The 14,539-nt window shown below is 40.5% G+C and overlaps 2 protein-coding genes across 2 annotated transcripts in view; one reads left to right on the plus strand and one right to left on the minus strand.

Moving 5' to 3' along the window:
* LOC139548984 (zinc finger protein 180-like) overlaps nucleotides 1-14,539 on the minus strand; it is a 347,214-nt gene that overhangs the window by 198,745 nt on the left and 133,930 nt on the right. The gene's annotated exons all lie outside the window — the stretch shown is intronic.
* Nucleotides 535-8,326, plus strand: LOC139548010 (zinc finger protein 420-like). Its single transcript, XM_071357299.1, has 2 exons — nucleotides 535-1,115; nucleotides 5,360-8,326. The coding sequence occupies exons 1-2, from the start codon at nucleotides 776-778 to the stop codon at nucleotides 6,781-6,783; spliced, it is 1,764 nt and encodes a 587-aa protein (XP_071213400.1). The 5' UTR covers nucleotides 535-775; the 3' UTR covers nucleotides 6,784-8,326.

The raw sequence follows: 14,539 nt of genomic DNA on the forward strand, positions 1-14,539 counted from the left end.
CACAATAACATCTGCTAAACACGTGTATGTGACCAATAAAATGTGATTTGATTTCGATTTTCAATAAACGTCCTATTTATCAAAGGTGCTTTTGGCTGGGGTCAAAATGACTCCAAAGGATTTGAATTTGTTAAAAGTCCATATTGATACAGAAACACTAAACCATGATTTAGATTTAATAAGAATAAGTTGATTGACAAAGTCATGAAAAAATGGAAGAATTGAATAAACCATATTTTGGCTATGATAAAAGATATGCCTCTGGGGTTAAAATCATCCATGTCAGAAATATGGTTCAATGCAACTATGTAGTGGGTGTAAAGGTTGTTTTAAACTCTCACTCATTAAACACGAATCAATCAACACATGCTTCTCATTGAACGACTTAATATAATATTAAACTTTTATGAAATAAATGAAAATAAACTTTTGGTTCCTCAACTGCGTTACCCACTCCAGTCAGCAGATGGCGATGTGCGTCTTTTAGGTTCAGGCGACGCTGCCAGTGTGACGTATAATCTAGTGGACGGGACGCTCCTTCAACAACAACAGCTAGTCAGACACCTCCGTAGCTTTCTAGCAAACATAGCTACAACATTCACCCGCTTTACACTGTTTTGGTGTATATTAGGCGCTGTGTATTAAACACACTTCTGTCGTATGTACTTGTTGGCACATTTAATTATATATTTACGTTGTTTGTCAGCTAGCTGGTTTGCTAAGTTAGCTTAGAACTAGGCTAGTCGCTAATGCTAGCTAGCTATTATCTCCGACCATGAGTTCACTAAGCTACTCTCCTGCTAAAGAAGAGGTCTGCTGGATGGAGAAAGAAGCTCTCGTTAAAGAGGAAGAGGAAGAGAAAGATGTTACAATACAAAAACAAGAAGTAGAGGGTGAGGCTGTTACCGTGAAAGAAGAAGAGAAAGACGTTACAGTGAAAGAAGAGGAAGACGCGTTCAGAGTGAAAGAGGAGGAGGATGTTACAATAAAAGAAGAGGAGGAAGAGAAAGAGGAGAGAGCAGTTTTTGGAGTGAAAGAGGAGGCGGGGGAGATGACTGTCACATTGAAAGAGGAGAAGGACGAAGAAGAGGAGGTTGGAGATCTGTTTAACACCAGTAAGTACCGTCTCTGCAGTCGTTGAACCAATATGCAGTAAAGGGGTTCTACACTTTAATGTTGTTCTGTAGGAATGGCTGAAGCTACACTGTTAACGTGTAGAACATCAAGAGTGGACCATCAACAAAACGTTAACAAGTGATAAAATGCCTTAGCTAGCTAGCATTAGCGACTAGCCTAGTTCTAAGCTAACTTAGCAAACCAGCTAGCTGACAAACAACGTGAATATATAATTAAATGGGCTAACAAGTACATACGACAGAAGTGTGTTTAATACACAGCGACTAATATACACCAAACAGTGTAAAGCGGGTGAATGTTGTAACTATGTTTGCTAGAAAGCTACGGAGGTGTCTGACTAGCTGTTGTTGTTGAAGGAGCGTCCCGTCCACTAGATTATACGTCAGACTGTTTTCTCTGCTAACGCACGGCAAGTGGTACCTGCAGCACCAAGTCTAGAACCAAAAGCCTCCTCAACAGCTTCTACCCCTAAGCCATAAGACTGCTGAACAATTCATAAAATCGCCACCAAACTGTCTGTTACCACAGAAGGGTTCCATTTGTCCCCTCCCCAGAGGTGTCTCATTATTGGGATTCATTGCTGATTCCTACCTGTAGCTCACTATGAGGTGTCTAGTGATACAGGTTAAGGGCCCTGTTGGAGATTGGTGGTTGGTAGCGGAGTCGAGGGAACAAGCAGGGTTGGACAGGGCCATGTTATTATCCCACACACAGTCTCTGTGGTTCATATGAACCCCATTCCTGGGAATTAGATTTGATTGCAAATCGCCCCTGTCTGTTACCACAGAAGGGTTCCGTTTGTCCCATTCCCAGCTAGGTTACGAGGCGCTTTATCGCCAGTACTTATGACTGGTTGATAGGGAAAACCTCCATGCTTATTATAGAAAAAATAATTAAGGGAAAACTATTTAGTAAACTGAAATAAAATAATAAACCTGTTTGAAAAATGAAACTATTCCAAAACTATCTTTGACTCAAACTAAAATAGCCTTAAATAATAACCAGCATGAATTATGTTCAGTTTGAATAATTTATATCTTAACTTTGGGCAAAAATATAATATTTTTTATGTGGTTTTAAAGCTTCTGAACCTGGTGGCTGGTAAATGCTGCCATGGGATGGCAATGTTTCAAATAGACCTAGCTTGTGTATCACTATCACTAGCTATCACCAGAAATACTTTAAGAAATTAGGATATTGGAAACTCCTTTCCATTCGTATTAATAGCTAAAAGAAAAGAACATTGGCATGAATTACTTGTTCTCTGTAATATCGTATAGCTTTGCAATTGTGACGTTACGTACTTTCATGTACTTTCATTACGTACTTTCAAGGACAATAGGCATGTTTCTCGACTCATACCCTGACTTTAAAAAGGGATTTTGTGAGAATTAGCTTAGGAACTGCGTGTCACAGCATGACAATGTGAACGCGATTGGTCGACAGTCTCTTGGACGGGCGTTATATACGCTTTGACATTTTCTGGAATAGTTTTTATTTGAAAACGTTTTTGTTTACTTGCCTGCCAATTGAATTTGGAATGCACTGTACTGTTCATCTCTGAAACTCACTGAGATAATTCCTTTGATCCAGCAGTAGCAATACAGGGATATAACATCTACAGAAATGACAGGAATGCTTATAGGGGAGGTGTTGCTGTATACAGTGCATTCGGAAAGTATTCAGACCCCTTGACTTTTTCCACATTTTGTTAAAAACATCTCCACAGCATCATGCTTCACCGTAGGGATGGTACCAGGGTTCCTCCAGACGTGACTCTTGGCATTCAGGCCAAACAGTTCCATCTTGCTTTCATCAAGCCAGCAAATCTTGTTTCTCATGGTCTGAGAGTCCTTAAGGTGCCTTTTGGCAAACTCCGAGCAGGCTGTTATGTGCCTTTTACTGAGGAGTGGTTTCCATCTGGCCACTCTACCTTAAAGGTCTGATTGGTGGAGTGCTGCAGAGATGGTTGTCCTTCTGGAAGGTTCTTCCATCTCCACAGAGGATCTCTGGAGCTCTGTCAGAGTGACCATCAGGTTTTTGGTCACCTCCCTGACCAAGACCCTTCTGTCCAAACTGAGCGATTGGGGGAGGTGACCAGCTCTAGGCAGAGTATTCCATTTAAAAATGATGGAGGCCACTGAGTTCTTAGGGACCTTCAATGCTGCAGATTTTTTTTTGGTACTCTTCCCCAGATCTGTGCCTTGACACAATCCTATCTAGGACCTCTTGGGACAGTTCCTTCGACCTCATTGCTTGGTTTTCGCTCTGACATGCATTGTCATTTGTGGGACCATATATAAACAGGTGTGTGCCTTCCAAATCATATCCAATCAATTGAATTTATTTAATTGACTACAGGTGGACTCTGAACAAGTTGTAGATACATCTCAAGGATGATTAATGGAAACAAGATGCACCTGAAAGCAATTTTGAGTCTCATAGCAAAGGGTCTGAATACTTATGTAAATAAGGTATTTCTGTTTATTATCTGTTTTCACTTTGTCATTATGGGCTATTGATGACACCCCTCTAAAACAAGATAGCCTAACCATCAGAAAAACTTCTTCCTTAGCCTACTCCTCCCGCTGCTGCTGGCCTTCGTAAATTTTGATGTTATAGTCCAATGGTTTCTGGTAATAGGCTACACCAGCAGTCGGCAACCTTTCTCCATTTGGTGCTAATTTATCTGACAATTTCTACTGATCTGGTGCCAGTTATGATTTTCATATTCACATTTTACTGGAACAGTTTAATTTATAGTAGTCTTTGTATCTCAACATAATTCTCTGTGGTTAATCTACATTCTATTTAAATGAAAATTATAAATACAATTTTTTATTGCCATTGCTAAGTTTTTTTAAATAACATACATAAAGCCCAAACATTTTATCGTTGTGGCCTGCAGGTACAAAATATCCTGATAAAAATAAATATCTTATAAATCACATTGGCTACGCATGGCCTGTCTACAACGAACTTTTAAACATTGTATCAACTATCAACTGGGTGAAACTCCTGATGTTCTTATTTTCCTCAATTAAGTTGGAAAAGTAGGATGATCGAGCAGTACTGAGGGCTCTTCGGTACTGCACGGTACTGTCTTTCCAAGCTAGCCGGAAGACTTCCAGTTTGTTGTGGCGCCATTTCCGTTCCAATTGTCTGGAAGCCTGCTTCAGAGCTTGGGTATTTTCTGTATACCAGGGAGCTAGTTTCTTATGACAAATGTTTTTAGTTTTTAGGGGTGCGACTGCATCTAGAGTATTGCGCAAGGTTAAATTGAGTTCCTCTGTTAGGTGGTTACCTGATTTTTGTCCTCTGACGTCCTTGAGTAAGCAGAGGGAGTCTGGAAGGGCATCGAGGAATCTTTGGGTTGTCTGAGAATGTATAGCATGACTTTTGATGCTCCTTGGTTGGGGTCTGAGCAGATTATTTGTTGCGATTGCAAACGTAATAAAATGGCGGTCCGATAGTCCAGGATTATGAGGAAAAACATTAAGATCCACAACATTTATTCCATGAGACAAAACTAGGTCCAGAGTATGACTGGGGAAGTGACTAGGTCTGGAGATATGTTGGACAAAACCCACTGAGTCGATGATGGCTCCGAAAGCCTTTTGGAGTGGGACTGTGGACTTTTCCATGTGAATATTAAAGTCACAAAAAATTAGAATATTATCTGCCATGACTACAAGGTCCGATAGGAATTCAGGGAACTCAGTGAGGAACGCTGTATACGGCCCAGGAGGCCTGTAAACAGTAACTATAAAAAGTGATTGAGTAGGCTGCATAGATTTCATGACTAGAAGCTCAAAAGACAAACTATTTTTTTTTTTTTTTTTGTAAATTTAAATTTGCTATCATAAATGTTAGCAACACCTCCGCCTTTGCGGGATGCACGGGGGATATGGTCACTAGTGTAACCAGGAGGTGAGGCCTCATTTAACACAGTAAATTCATCAGGCTTAAGCCATGTTTCAGTCAGGCCAATCACATCAAGATTATTTCTATCCTACAATCATCGATGTTACTACTAATGTGAAAACAAGACAAAATATGACTATTGTTGCTCATTTTAAGACAATTGTCAAATAATTTGAACATTTATTACAGACGTCAATTGTTGTACAACATCATGGCTACTCTGTTGGCATAACCTTTTACAGTGAATTTCTGCTGTTGTTGGCCTTTAACCATCGGTCACACTTTGTCGTTCACACAGGAGAGAGACGCGACTATTGTGGTTCCTTTGCGGAGCCTCAACAACCTCATGATGCTGACGAGGCAGAGAAGAGTCTCTCCAGGCCAGAACACCTCAAGAAACACCAGCAGAGATCCACAGGGAAGAAACCTCACTGCTGCTCTGACTGTGGGAAGAGATTCACCTCATCAGGCATTAAAATTCATCAGGGAACACACACAGGAGAGAAACCTTATAGCTGTGGTCAATGTGGGAAGAGATGTACTACATTTGGCCAGCTGACTCAACACCAGAGAATACACACAGGAGAGAAATCGTATAGCTGTGGTCAATGTGGGAAAAGTTTTGGTGCATCTAGAGATCTGACAGTGCACCAGAGAATACACACAGGAGAGAAACCTTATAGCTGTGATCAATGTGGGAAGAGTTTTACTACATCTGGCAAGCTGACATTACACCAGAGAACACACACAGGAGAGAAACCTTATAGCTGTGTTCAATGTGGGAAGAGTTTTACTCAGTCAACCAGCCTGACATCACACCAGAGAATACACACAGGAGAGAAACCTTATAGCTGTGGTCAATGTGGGAAGAGTTTTGGTCGATCTGGCCACCTGACATCACACCAGAGAACACACACAGGAGAGAAACCTTATAGCTGTGGTCAATGTGGGAAGAGTTTTGGTCAATCTAGCACTCTGACTCTACACCAGAGAATACACACAGGAGAGAAATCTTATAGCTGTGGTCAATGCGGGAAGAGTTTTGGTCGATCTGACCACCTGACATCACACCAGAGAGCACACACAGGAGATAAACCTTATAGCTGTGGTCAATGTGGGAAGAGTTTTAGTCAATCTAGCACTCTGACTCTACACCAGAGAATACACACAGGAGAGAAATCTTATAGCTGTGGTCAATGTGGGAAGAGTTTTGGTCGATCTGGCCACCTGACATCACACCAGAGAACACACACAGGAGAGAAACCTTATAGCTGTGGTCAATGTGGGAAGAGTTTTACTACATCTAGCATTCTGACTCTACACCAGAGAACACACACAGGAGATAAACCTTATAGCTGTGGTCAATGTGGGAAGAGTTTTACTACATCTAGCATTCTGACTCTACACCAGAGAACACACACAGGAGAGAAACCTTATAGCTGTGGTCAATGTGGGAAGAGTTTTGGTCGATCTGGCCACCTGACATCACACCAGAGAACACACACTGGAGAGAAACCTTACAGCTGTGATCAATGTGGGAAGAGTTTTACTACATCTGGCAAGCTGACATTACACCAGAGAATACACACAGGAGAGAAATCTTATAGCTGTGATCAATGTGGGAAGAGTTTTACTACATCTAGCAATCTGACTGTACACCAGAGAACACACACAGGAGAGAAACCTTATAGCTGTGTTCAGTGTGACAAAATACATACATGAAGGAGTTATTTTGTGATATCAATTAATTATTGTCACAATGTAGGATGTTTTAACATTGTACTATGAGTATTTTCAGGAGTTTCTCAATGTAGAACCCTAATTCAATTGGTTTCAGCGTGATATGGATATATAGCCTTGGGAAAAATCCAGGCTCTGAATGAAAAGAGTACTATTTATGTGATTTAACAAAAAGTTACTAACACAAAAAGAGCTTTTGTTACACTTACCACGTTGGTGACCCACTTGAATCAAAATGCAACACTTCTAAATGTAGCCAACTGTTTTCTACAAATTGTCCTCTAACCAGGGATGTACACATTATTCCCAGATTCCGTGTGGTTTTTGAGCTGTTAGTTTTAACAGGACGTGCAACCTCATATCCCTTCTGTCACACAATTGATTTCAACGTGATATCGATGAGTGATGACAAATAAGTGTTGCGTTCCTTTGTTTAGCGACCACTACATTTAAATGCATCACTCCAAAATGTAGCTGACTGTCTTCTGCAGGTTGTCCTCTAATCAGTGAGGTGAAATATATCTCCCATTTCCGTGTGTTTTTTTAGTTGTTAGTTTCAACAGCACGAACAACCTGATTTCCCCCCTAATCGATATCAGTGATTTATACATATTACTTTATGTTCTATATTATACATACAATACATATGAACAGACATTTGGTTTTGATATTTCATATTTCCAATTCATGTAACATTTAGTCATCATAATTATTTAAGTAATCAACTGACAATTTTCGGGTATAATTATATTGACGTTGTTGCCCTTCTTTTAGAATATCAGGGTTCATTCTCAGATGTGCCAACCCAAATGTACTAGAGCATGACATTGGGGACTGGGTCTTCCTGTCTTTAAGTTTGGTGTGGGTTGTTCTTTAGTTTTTCTCTTCTTGGGCAGATTTAGTGGGTCTCATTGTGGGTGTCTTTTATGTCCCAGTTGTTGTTACTAGTCAACTTTCAGTGGACACTGAGAGCAAAACTGCAACATTATGTTATAATACTTTTAATGGATCAAATGGTTGTTTTAGGCAACAGAATAGAGGGTTCTTAGAACTATTGTGTCTGTGTGTTCTACTGAGGATGGGCCTCTGGGAGAAAACACTGACAGGAGATTTACAATGTCTTTTGGGTGATAAAACCTAAAGAGACCGCATTCCAGAGCATGAGTTAATGTTTCTGTTCTATATGGTACCAGGGAGAGATGACCCCAGGGCCAGACCCTGGTCTCTACACAAAGAGTACTGTTTTTACAGCAGATACTGTCTGCTGAGAATTATAACTATCTCTCATACAAATCTTAACCTTGTGACCCATTCTATACATCTGTTGTTCGTCATGTAGGTTGAAAGGGGTGTATCTTGGCTATAAAAGACCTTTGTACTTTTGTCTCGTGGCTCTCAATGAATCATCTGGGGGTGATTCGTCAACCAGCCATCATTATCGTAGATCACTCAATTGATTAACTTTATATGTGTGTGTTGTATTGACCTGCTCCCTTAAGTGAATAAAGATTTAGTTTAAGAATAATTCTGACTTGTGTGATAAGTTTCTCTCCTCATTTGATATTAAAGAAATTAACAACCACATTTGGTGATGGGGATGTGAATCTTCACTTGGTGACCGCTTCTGACGTTCTGGGTAAATCGTGCACTTGGGATCTCAGGGAAACCACACTTCGGGAACGGAGCAGATGGACCCACCTTTGATCTGAGTGGCAGCGAGCCGAGTGGATACCACATCTCGAACCTAGTTTAAAAAAAGAACGAGGTGAGCAAAACAAGTGGAGTTTTTAGAAAAGCCTCGTAGGCTCTGAGTGTGTATTCCTGTGTGAGGGGGTGTAAACAGGGCCGAGGCAGTAGGCTCTGAGTGTGTATTCCTGTGTGAGGGGGGCTCCTTGGAGGTGTAAACAGGGCCCAGTCAGCTATCTGTGTGAACTGGATGAAAACTAGAATCTGTGTTTACTAAGACTTGTATGATATAGTATAAGCTAGTAAGGTGCACCTGTAATTAGCTACCATCTAGATGGTAAGGTGCACCTGTAATTAGCTACCATCTAGATAGTAAGGTGCACCTGTAATTAGCTACCATCTAGATGGTAAGGTGCACCTGTAATTAGCTGCCATCTAGATGGTAAGGTGCACCTGTAATTAGCTACCATCTAGATAGTAAGGTGCACCTGTAATTAGCTACCATCTAGATAGTAAGGTGCACCTGTAATTAGCTACCATCTAGATGGTAAGGTGCACCTGTAATTAGCTACCATCTAGATGGTAAGGTGCACCTGTAATTAGCTACCATCTAGATGGTAAGGTGCACCTGTAATTAGCTACCATCTATTCCTGTGTGAGGGGGCTCCTTGGAGGTGTAAAGAGGGGCGAGGTAGTAGGCTCTGAGTGTGTATTCCTGTGTGGAGGTGTAAACAGGGCCCAGGCAGTAGGCTCTGAGTGTGTATTCCTGTGTGAGGGGGGCTCCTTGGAGGTGTAAACAGGGCCCAGTCAGTAGGCTCTGAGTGTGTATTCCTGTGTGAGGGGGGCTCCTTGGAGGTGTAAACAGGGCCCAGTCAGGAGGCTCTGAGTGTGTATTCCAGTGTGAGGGGGGTCACCTTGGAGGTGTAAACAGGGCCCAGTCAGGAGGCTCTGAGTGTGTATTCCTGTGTGAGGGGGGCACCTTGGAGGTGTAAACAGGGCCCAGTCAGGAGGCTCTGAGTGTGTATTCCTGTGTGAGGGGGGGCACCTTGGAGGTGTAAACAGGGCCCAGTCAGGAGGCTCTGAGTGTGTATTCCTGTGTGAGGGGGGGCACCTTGGAGGTGTAAACAGGGCCTAGGCAGTAGGCTCTGAGTGTGTATTCCTGTGTGAGGGGGGGCACCTTGGAGGTGTAAACAGGGCCCAGTCAGGAGGCTCAGAGTGTGTATTCCTGTGTGAGGGGGGTCACCTTGGAGGTGTAAACAGGGCCCAGGCAGGAGGCTCAGAGTGTGTATTCCTGTGTGAGGGGGGTCACCTTGGAGGTGTAAACAGGGCCCAGGCAGTAGGCTCTGAGTGTGTATTCCTGTGTGAGGGGGGCTCCTTGGAGGTGTAAACAGGGCCCAGGCAGGAGGCTCAGAGTGTGTATTCCTGTGTGAGGGGGGTCACCTTGGAGGTGTAAACAGGGCCCAGGCAGTAGGCTCTGAGTGTGTATTCCTGTGTGAGGGGGGCTCCTTGGAGGTGTAAACAGGGCCCAGGCAGGAGGCTCAGAGTGTGTATTCCTGTGTGAGGGGGGTCACCTTGGAGGTGTAAACAGGGCCCAGGCAGTAGGCTCTGAGTGTGTATTCCTGTGTGAGGGGGGCTCCTTGGAGGTGTAAACAGGGCCCAGTCAGGAGGCTCTGAGTGTGTATTCCTGTGTGGAGGTGTAAACAGGGCCCAGTCAGCTATCTGTGAACTGGATGAAAACTAGAATCTGTGTTTACTAAGACCATGTATGATATAGTATAAGATAGTAAGGTACACCTGTAATTATTTTAAACCTGGACCCCATTTAGAAGTATTGAAAAATGTAAATGTATTAGTTACATTTAAAAAGTTAGTTACAGTTAAATTATCCTAGGAACTAACCATGAGACAGAAATGAGGAAAATATTCCTGTAGGTTAAAATATTGTTGAAAAACAACTAATTGATTAGCTATGTTTGGGAAGAGCATTGTGTGACTGCAATATGAGAGTTGTGATTGTGTAAGATTATACGTCACAGTGGCAGAATCACCTGAAAGACACACATCGCCATCTGCTGACTGGAGTTGGTATCGCATTTGAGAAAATACTTTCAGACAAAAAGCTAAAAAGCGACTGCATCTAAAAACCAACGACTCTCTTTGAAAACAGGCGATGTGGAGTCAGAAACATTTATTATAGTGTAAAAATGTACTACAAAGTGTAGCTAAATAGAATAACTTTGGTCACACCCAGTCAACATGTGACGTCCAAGGACGTTGAATTATGGGCCATATCAGGTCTGTCTGTTGTGGCCGCTATTTCGCCCCAAAATAGTCATCCCAAATTGGGCTGTGTGTAACTATGTAAATGTCTCTCAGACAAGGTGAGTTTTATCAATATACACTATAAAAAGTAGGGGTTCTTCAAATTGAAGCTGTGGGGGAACCCCTAAAAGTTACTTGAAGAACCTTTTGTGGGAACCCCTAAAAGTTCTTTGAAGAACCCCTTATCATGGTTCCTCAAAGAACCTTTTGGGGTTCATTTTTTTAACTCCCTGTCCACCCTCCCTCCATTATAAAAACATATTTTAATAACAATATTGATTTAAATAATTCATTGTTTATTTAGTGGCACCACAAATGTGAATTAATATTTACCAAACAAAAACACATTACAAAATTGCAACATTTCTGCAGACATGGGGTTCTTCAAATTGAAACTGTGGGGGAACCCCTATAAGTTCATTGAAGAACCCCTTATCATGGTTCCTCAAGGAACCTTTTGGGGTTCATTTTTTAACTCCCTGTCCACCCTGCCTCCATTATAAAAACATATTTTAATAACAATATTGATTTAAATAATTCATTGTTTATTTAGTGGCACCACAGATGTGAATTAATATTTACCAAACAATTTACCAAACAAAACACATTACAAAATTGCAACATTTCTGCAGACATGTCAGACAATAATAAATAATACATTTACTTTGTATAGTGGTTTTCATGACATTTAAAAATATATAAATAATGATGTACAATGAAAACAACATACAATAAAAATTAATCATAGGTAAACTAACAATATTGTAGACTTAATGCTAAATACAGATTTTTCAGCTTTAGTGTGTATATCGTATCCACTTAGTTATGTTAGGAAGTTTTCCATCTTTATGACCGGCCCTGGTAACTTCACCCCAACTTCTCTTCTCCCAGAACACAGTAACTTAACAACATAAGTGTTTTTCTGACATTTAAGGGAAAATAAAAAATTCAGCCCTAGCAGAGCCCCAAGTCCCATGGGGACGTCCTCGAGGGAGTGGATGTTCTCCCCATCAAAGGCCAGCGGGATTTCACTCTCACGGTGAAATGGATTTCCACCGATGTGCAGTAAAGGAGTGAAGAGCGGTGAAATATGTCAACAAAAGTAAGAAAAGATTAATACACATACAATTAACAAAGAACATAACAAATGTTCCCATGAAGATTCAGTTTGTATTTGTAACAGTATTACTTTAGACCGTCCCCACGAGCGCGAACAAGGGACCCTCTGCACACATCAACTGCGGCCCTTGCAGAGAAAGGGGAAACACTACTTCTAGGTTTCAGAGCAAGTGACGTAACTGATTGAAACGCTGTTAGCGCGTACCCGCTAACTAGCTAGCCATTTCACATCCGTTACATATTGACAGCTATGTAGGTTGAATGTACACTTCAAATGCAGCTGTCCTACAACAGATCTGTACCTTCTTCTTGATCCCAATTGCATTGTGTCCATGTTCTGTCTTATAAGAATTTCAAAGGAAGAGAAAATGTGTCAAAGAATAGTCTTACAAGCATTAAAATATATATATATAAAATAAATATTGAAAGATAAATGGCATCGACATACAATTGAAAGTAAAATAGAAGAACATATTGGAGAAAGCACTAGCCAATACAGTACTGCCATACAGTAACAGTACTGCCATACAGGCCTAATATACCATTTCAAGATATCTTTGTTCACAAATTGTTTAATTTGCTGTTTGGGGTTTTAGGCTGGGTTTCTGTACAGCACTTCGAAATATTAGCTGATGTACGAAGGGCTATATAAAATAAACTTGATTTGATTTGATTTAATATTTTATCAGGCTGACTTGAAAGATTATACGCAACATTTTGCTGCGCGGCAATACTGTGTTTGGATTCTGAAGGGCGTTTATACAAAAGAGGTAGTCTAGACACTGTATTAATACCATTATGCATTTGAATCCCATCTACAGCTACCATCTAAGATATTAATTTCCCTCCACAAGGGGGCGGACATGTAACGTTTCCAAAATGGGATAGTATTGTCCATGTAACGTTTCCAAAATGGGATAGTATTGTCCATGTAACGTTTCCAAAATGGGATAGTATTGTCCATGTAACGTTTCCAAAATGGGATAGTATTGTCCATGTAACGTTTCCAAAATGGGATAGTATTGTCCATGTAACGTTTTCAAAATTGGATAGTATTGTACATGTAACGTTTCCAAAATGGGATACTATTGTCCATGTAACGTTTCCAAAATGGGATACTATTGTCCATGTAACGTTTCCAAAATGGGATAGTATTGTCCATGTAACGTTTCCAAAATGGGATAGTATTGTCCATGTAACGTTTCCAAAATGGGATAGTATTGTCCATGTAACGTTATGCCCCGTTGTGAGTTAATAGTATTGCATGCTGTAGCAGGCTATATAAAGAGGAAGACCTCCATTGACGATTCAGTTCGTTGTAACATCTCGTCTGGCCAGGTCACCATCCTTAGTTAGTTAGTTAGTTAACGTTAGCTAGTTCATTATTACAAAAGTGAGAACTTCTCTAGATTGGAAACTTACGTTAATGAGTGTAAAGCCATGTTGGCTTTATGGAAACGATATACAATATATGGGAAAGAATATAGTTCAGGGAAATGATCCAAACCTAGTTGTGCCTAGTTAGGACATAACGTTAGCTAGCTAGATAACGGTACTGTACTGTAGCTCATACAACGCCGACGGTCAAACCCGGCTTTCTAATATTTACGGTAATTAACTATAGTAACGTTATGGAAGATATTCACAGAAAACCATCATTGTCTTCGTTATTCATTATTAGTATGTTATATTATTATAATAAATTATTTAGATACATATTCAGAGCCAAACATCAACCAAAACGTAACCTTTTTAACTGTTGTCGCATACAAACTTGTCGCCATCGTTTTCAGTTGTAATTGCGAAGTTCCCGGAAGAAGTCCAGCAACAACGGAGGTTCCTCGATGAACCCACCTTCTAACAAGTTCTTTGAAGAACCTTTTGGGGCTGTTTTTCATTGACCAAGAACCCTACGGTTCTTAGGGGATCTGAGAACAACTCCAGTTGAACCCTTCATTTTTAGAGTTGTAGTCGGCTCTATTTACTCTCAGATTCAACACATGATGACTAGCATCAACGACCAAGTCAGCTGAGGTGGGACGGTGAACTGATGTTGAATTGGGCATTTAGCTGCTGCTGCTCCAATACAGTATGAGGTGAGACGGTGAACTGATGTTGAACTGGGCAGTTAGCTGCTGCTGCTCCAATACAGTATGAGGTGAGACGGTGAACTGACGATGAATCATAATAATTAAGTTAATAAAAATGTATTAGTGAAACTGTTAAAAAATAGTATATGGCATATTAAATATATTACGGTATTGTTATCATATAGAAACATTATGGAATATTGTACATTATATTAAATATATTACGTTATTGTTATCATATAGAAATATCATGGAATATTGTACATCATATTAAATATATTACTCTATTGTTATCATATAGAAACATCATGGAATATTGTACATCATATTAGCATCAACATACATTATTGTTTCATTCAATTTCACATAATAAGGATATTTAATATTTTCAAGTTCAGAAGTTAGAACCCATCACCTGCTATGTAAAAGAGACCGAAGAATGCACAATGGTCAATGCTATCCGGGATCCTTGAGACATCCCTACCCTAAACCCTAACCTTAACCATTTAAATGTCAACTTC

Source organism: Salvelinus alpinus, chromosome 2 (genome assembly GCF_045679555.1).
Source record: "Salvelinus alpinus chromosome 2, SLU_Salpinus.1, whole genome shotgun sequence".
NCBI lineage: Eukaryota > Metazoa > Chordata > Actinopteri > Salmoniformes > Salmonidae > Salvelinus > Salvelinus alpinus.

Bases quoted from the DNA above. Each gene is read 5' to 3' on its own strand.
- LOC139548010 (XM_071357299.1), top strand. From the start codon at position 776: ATGAGTTCACTAAGCTACTCTCCTGCTAAAGAAGAGGTCTGCTGGATG. The intron at 1,116-5,359 runs GTAAGTACCGTC...TCGTTCACACAG, and splicing joins TGGAGATCTGTTTAACACCA to GAGAGAGACGCGACTATTGT.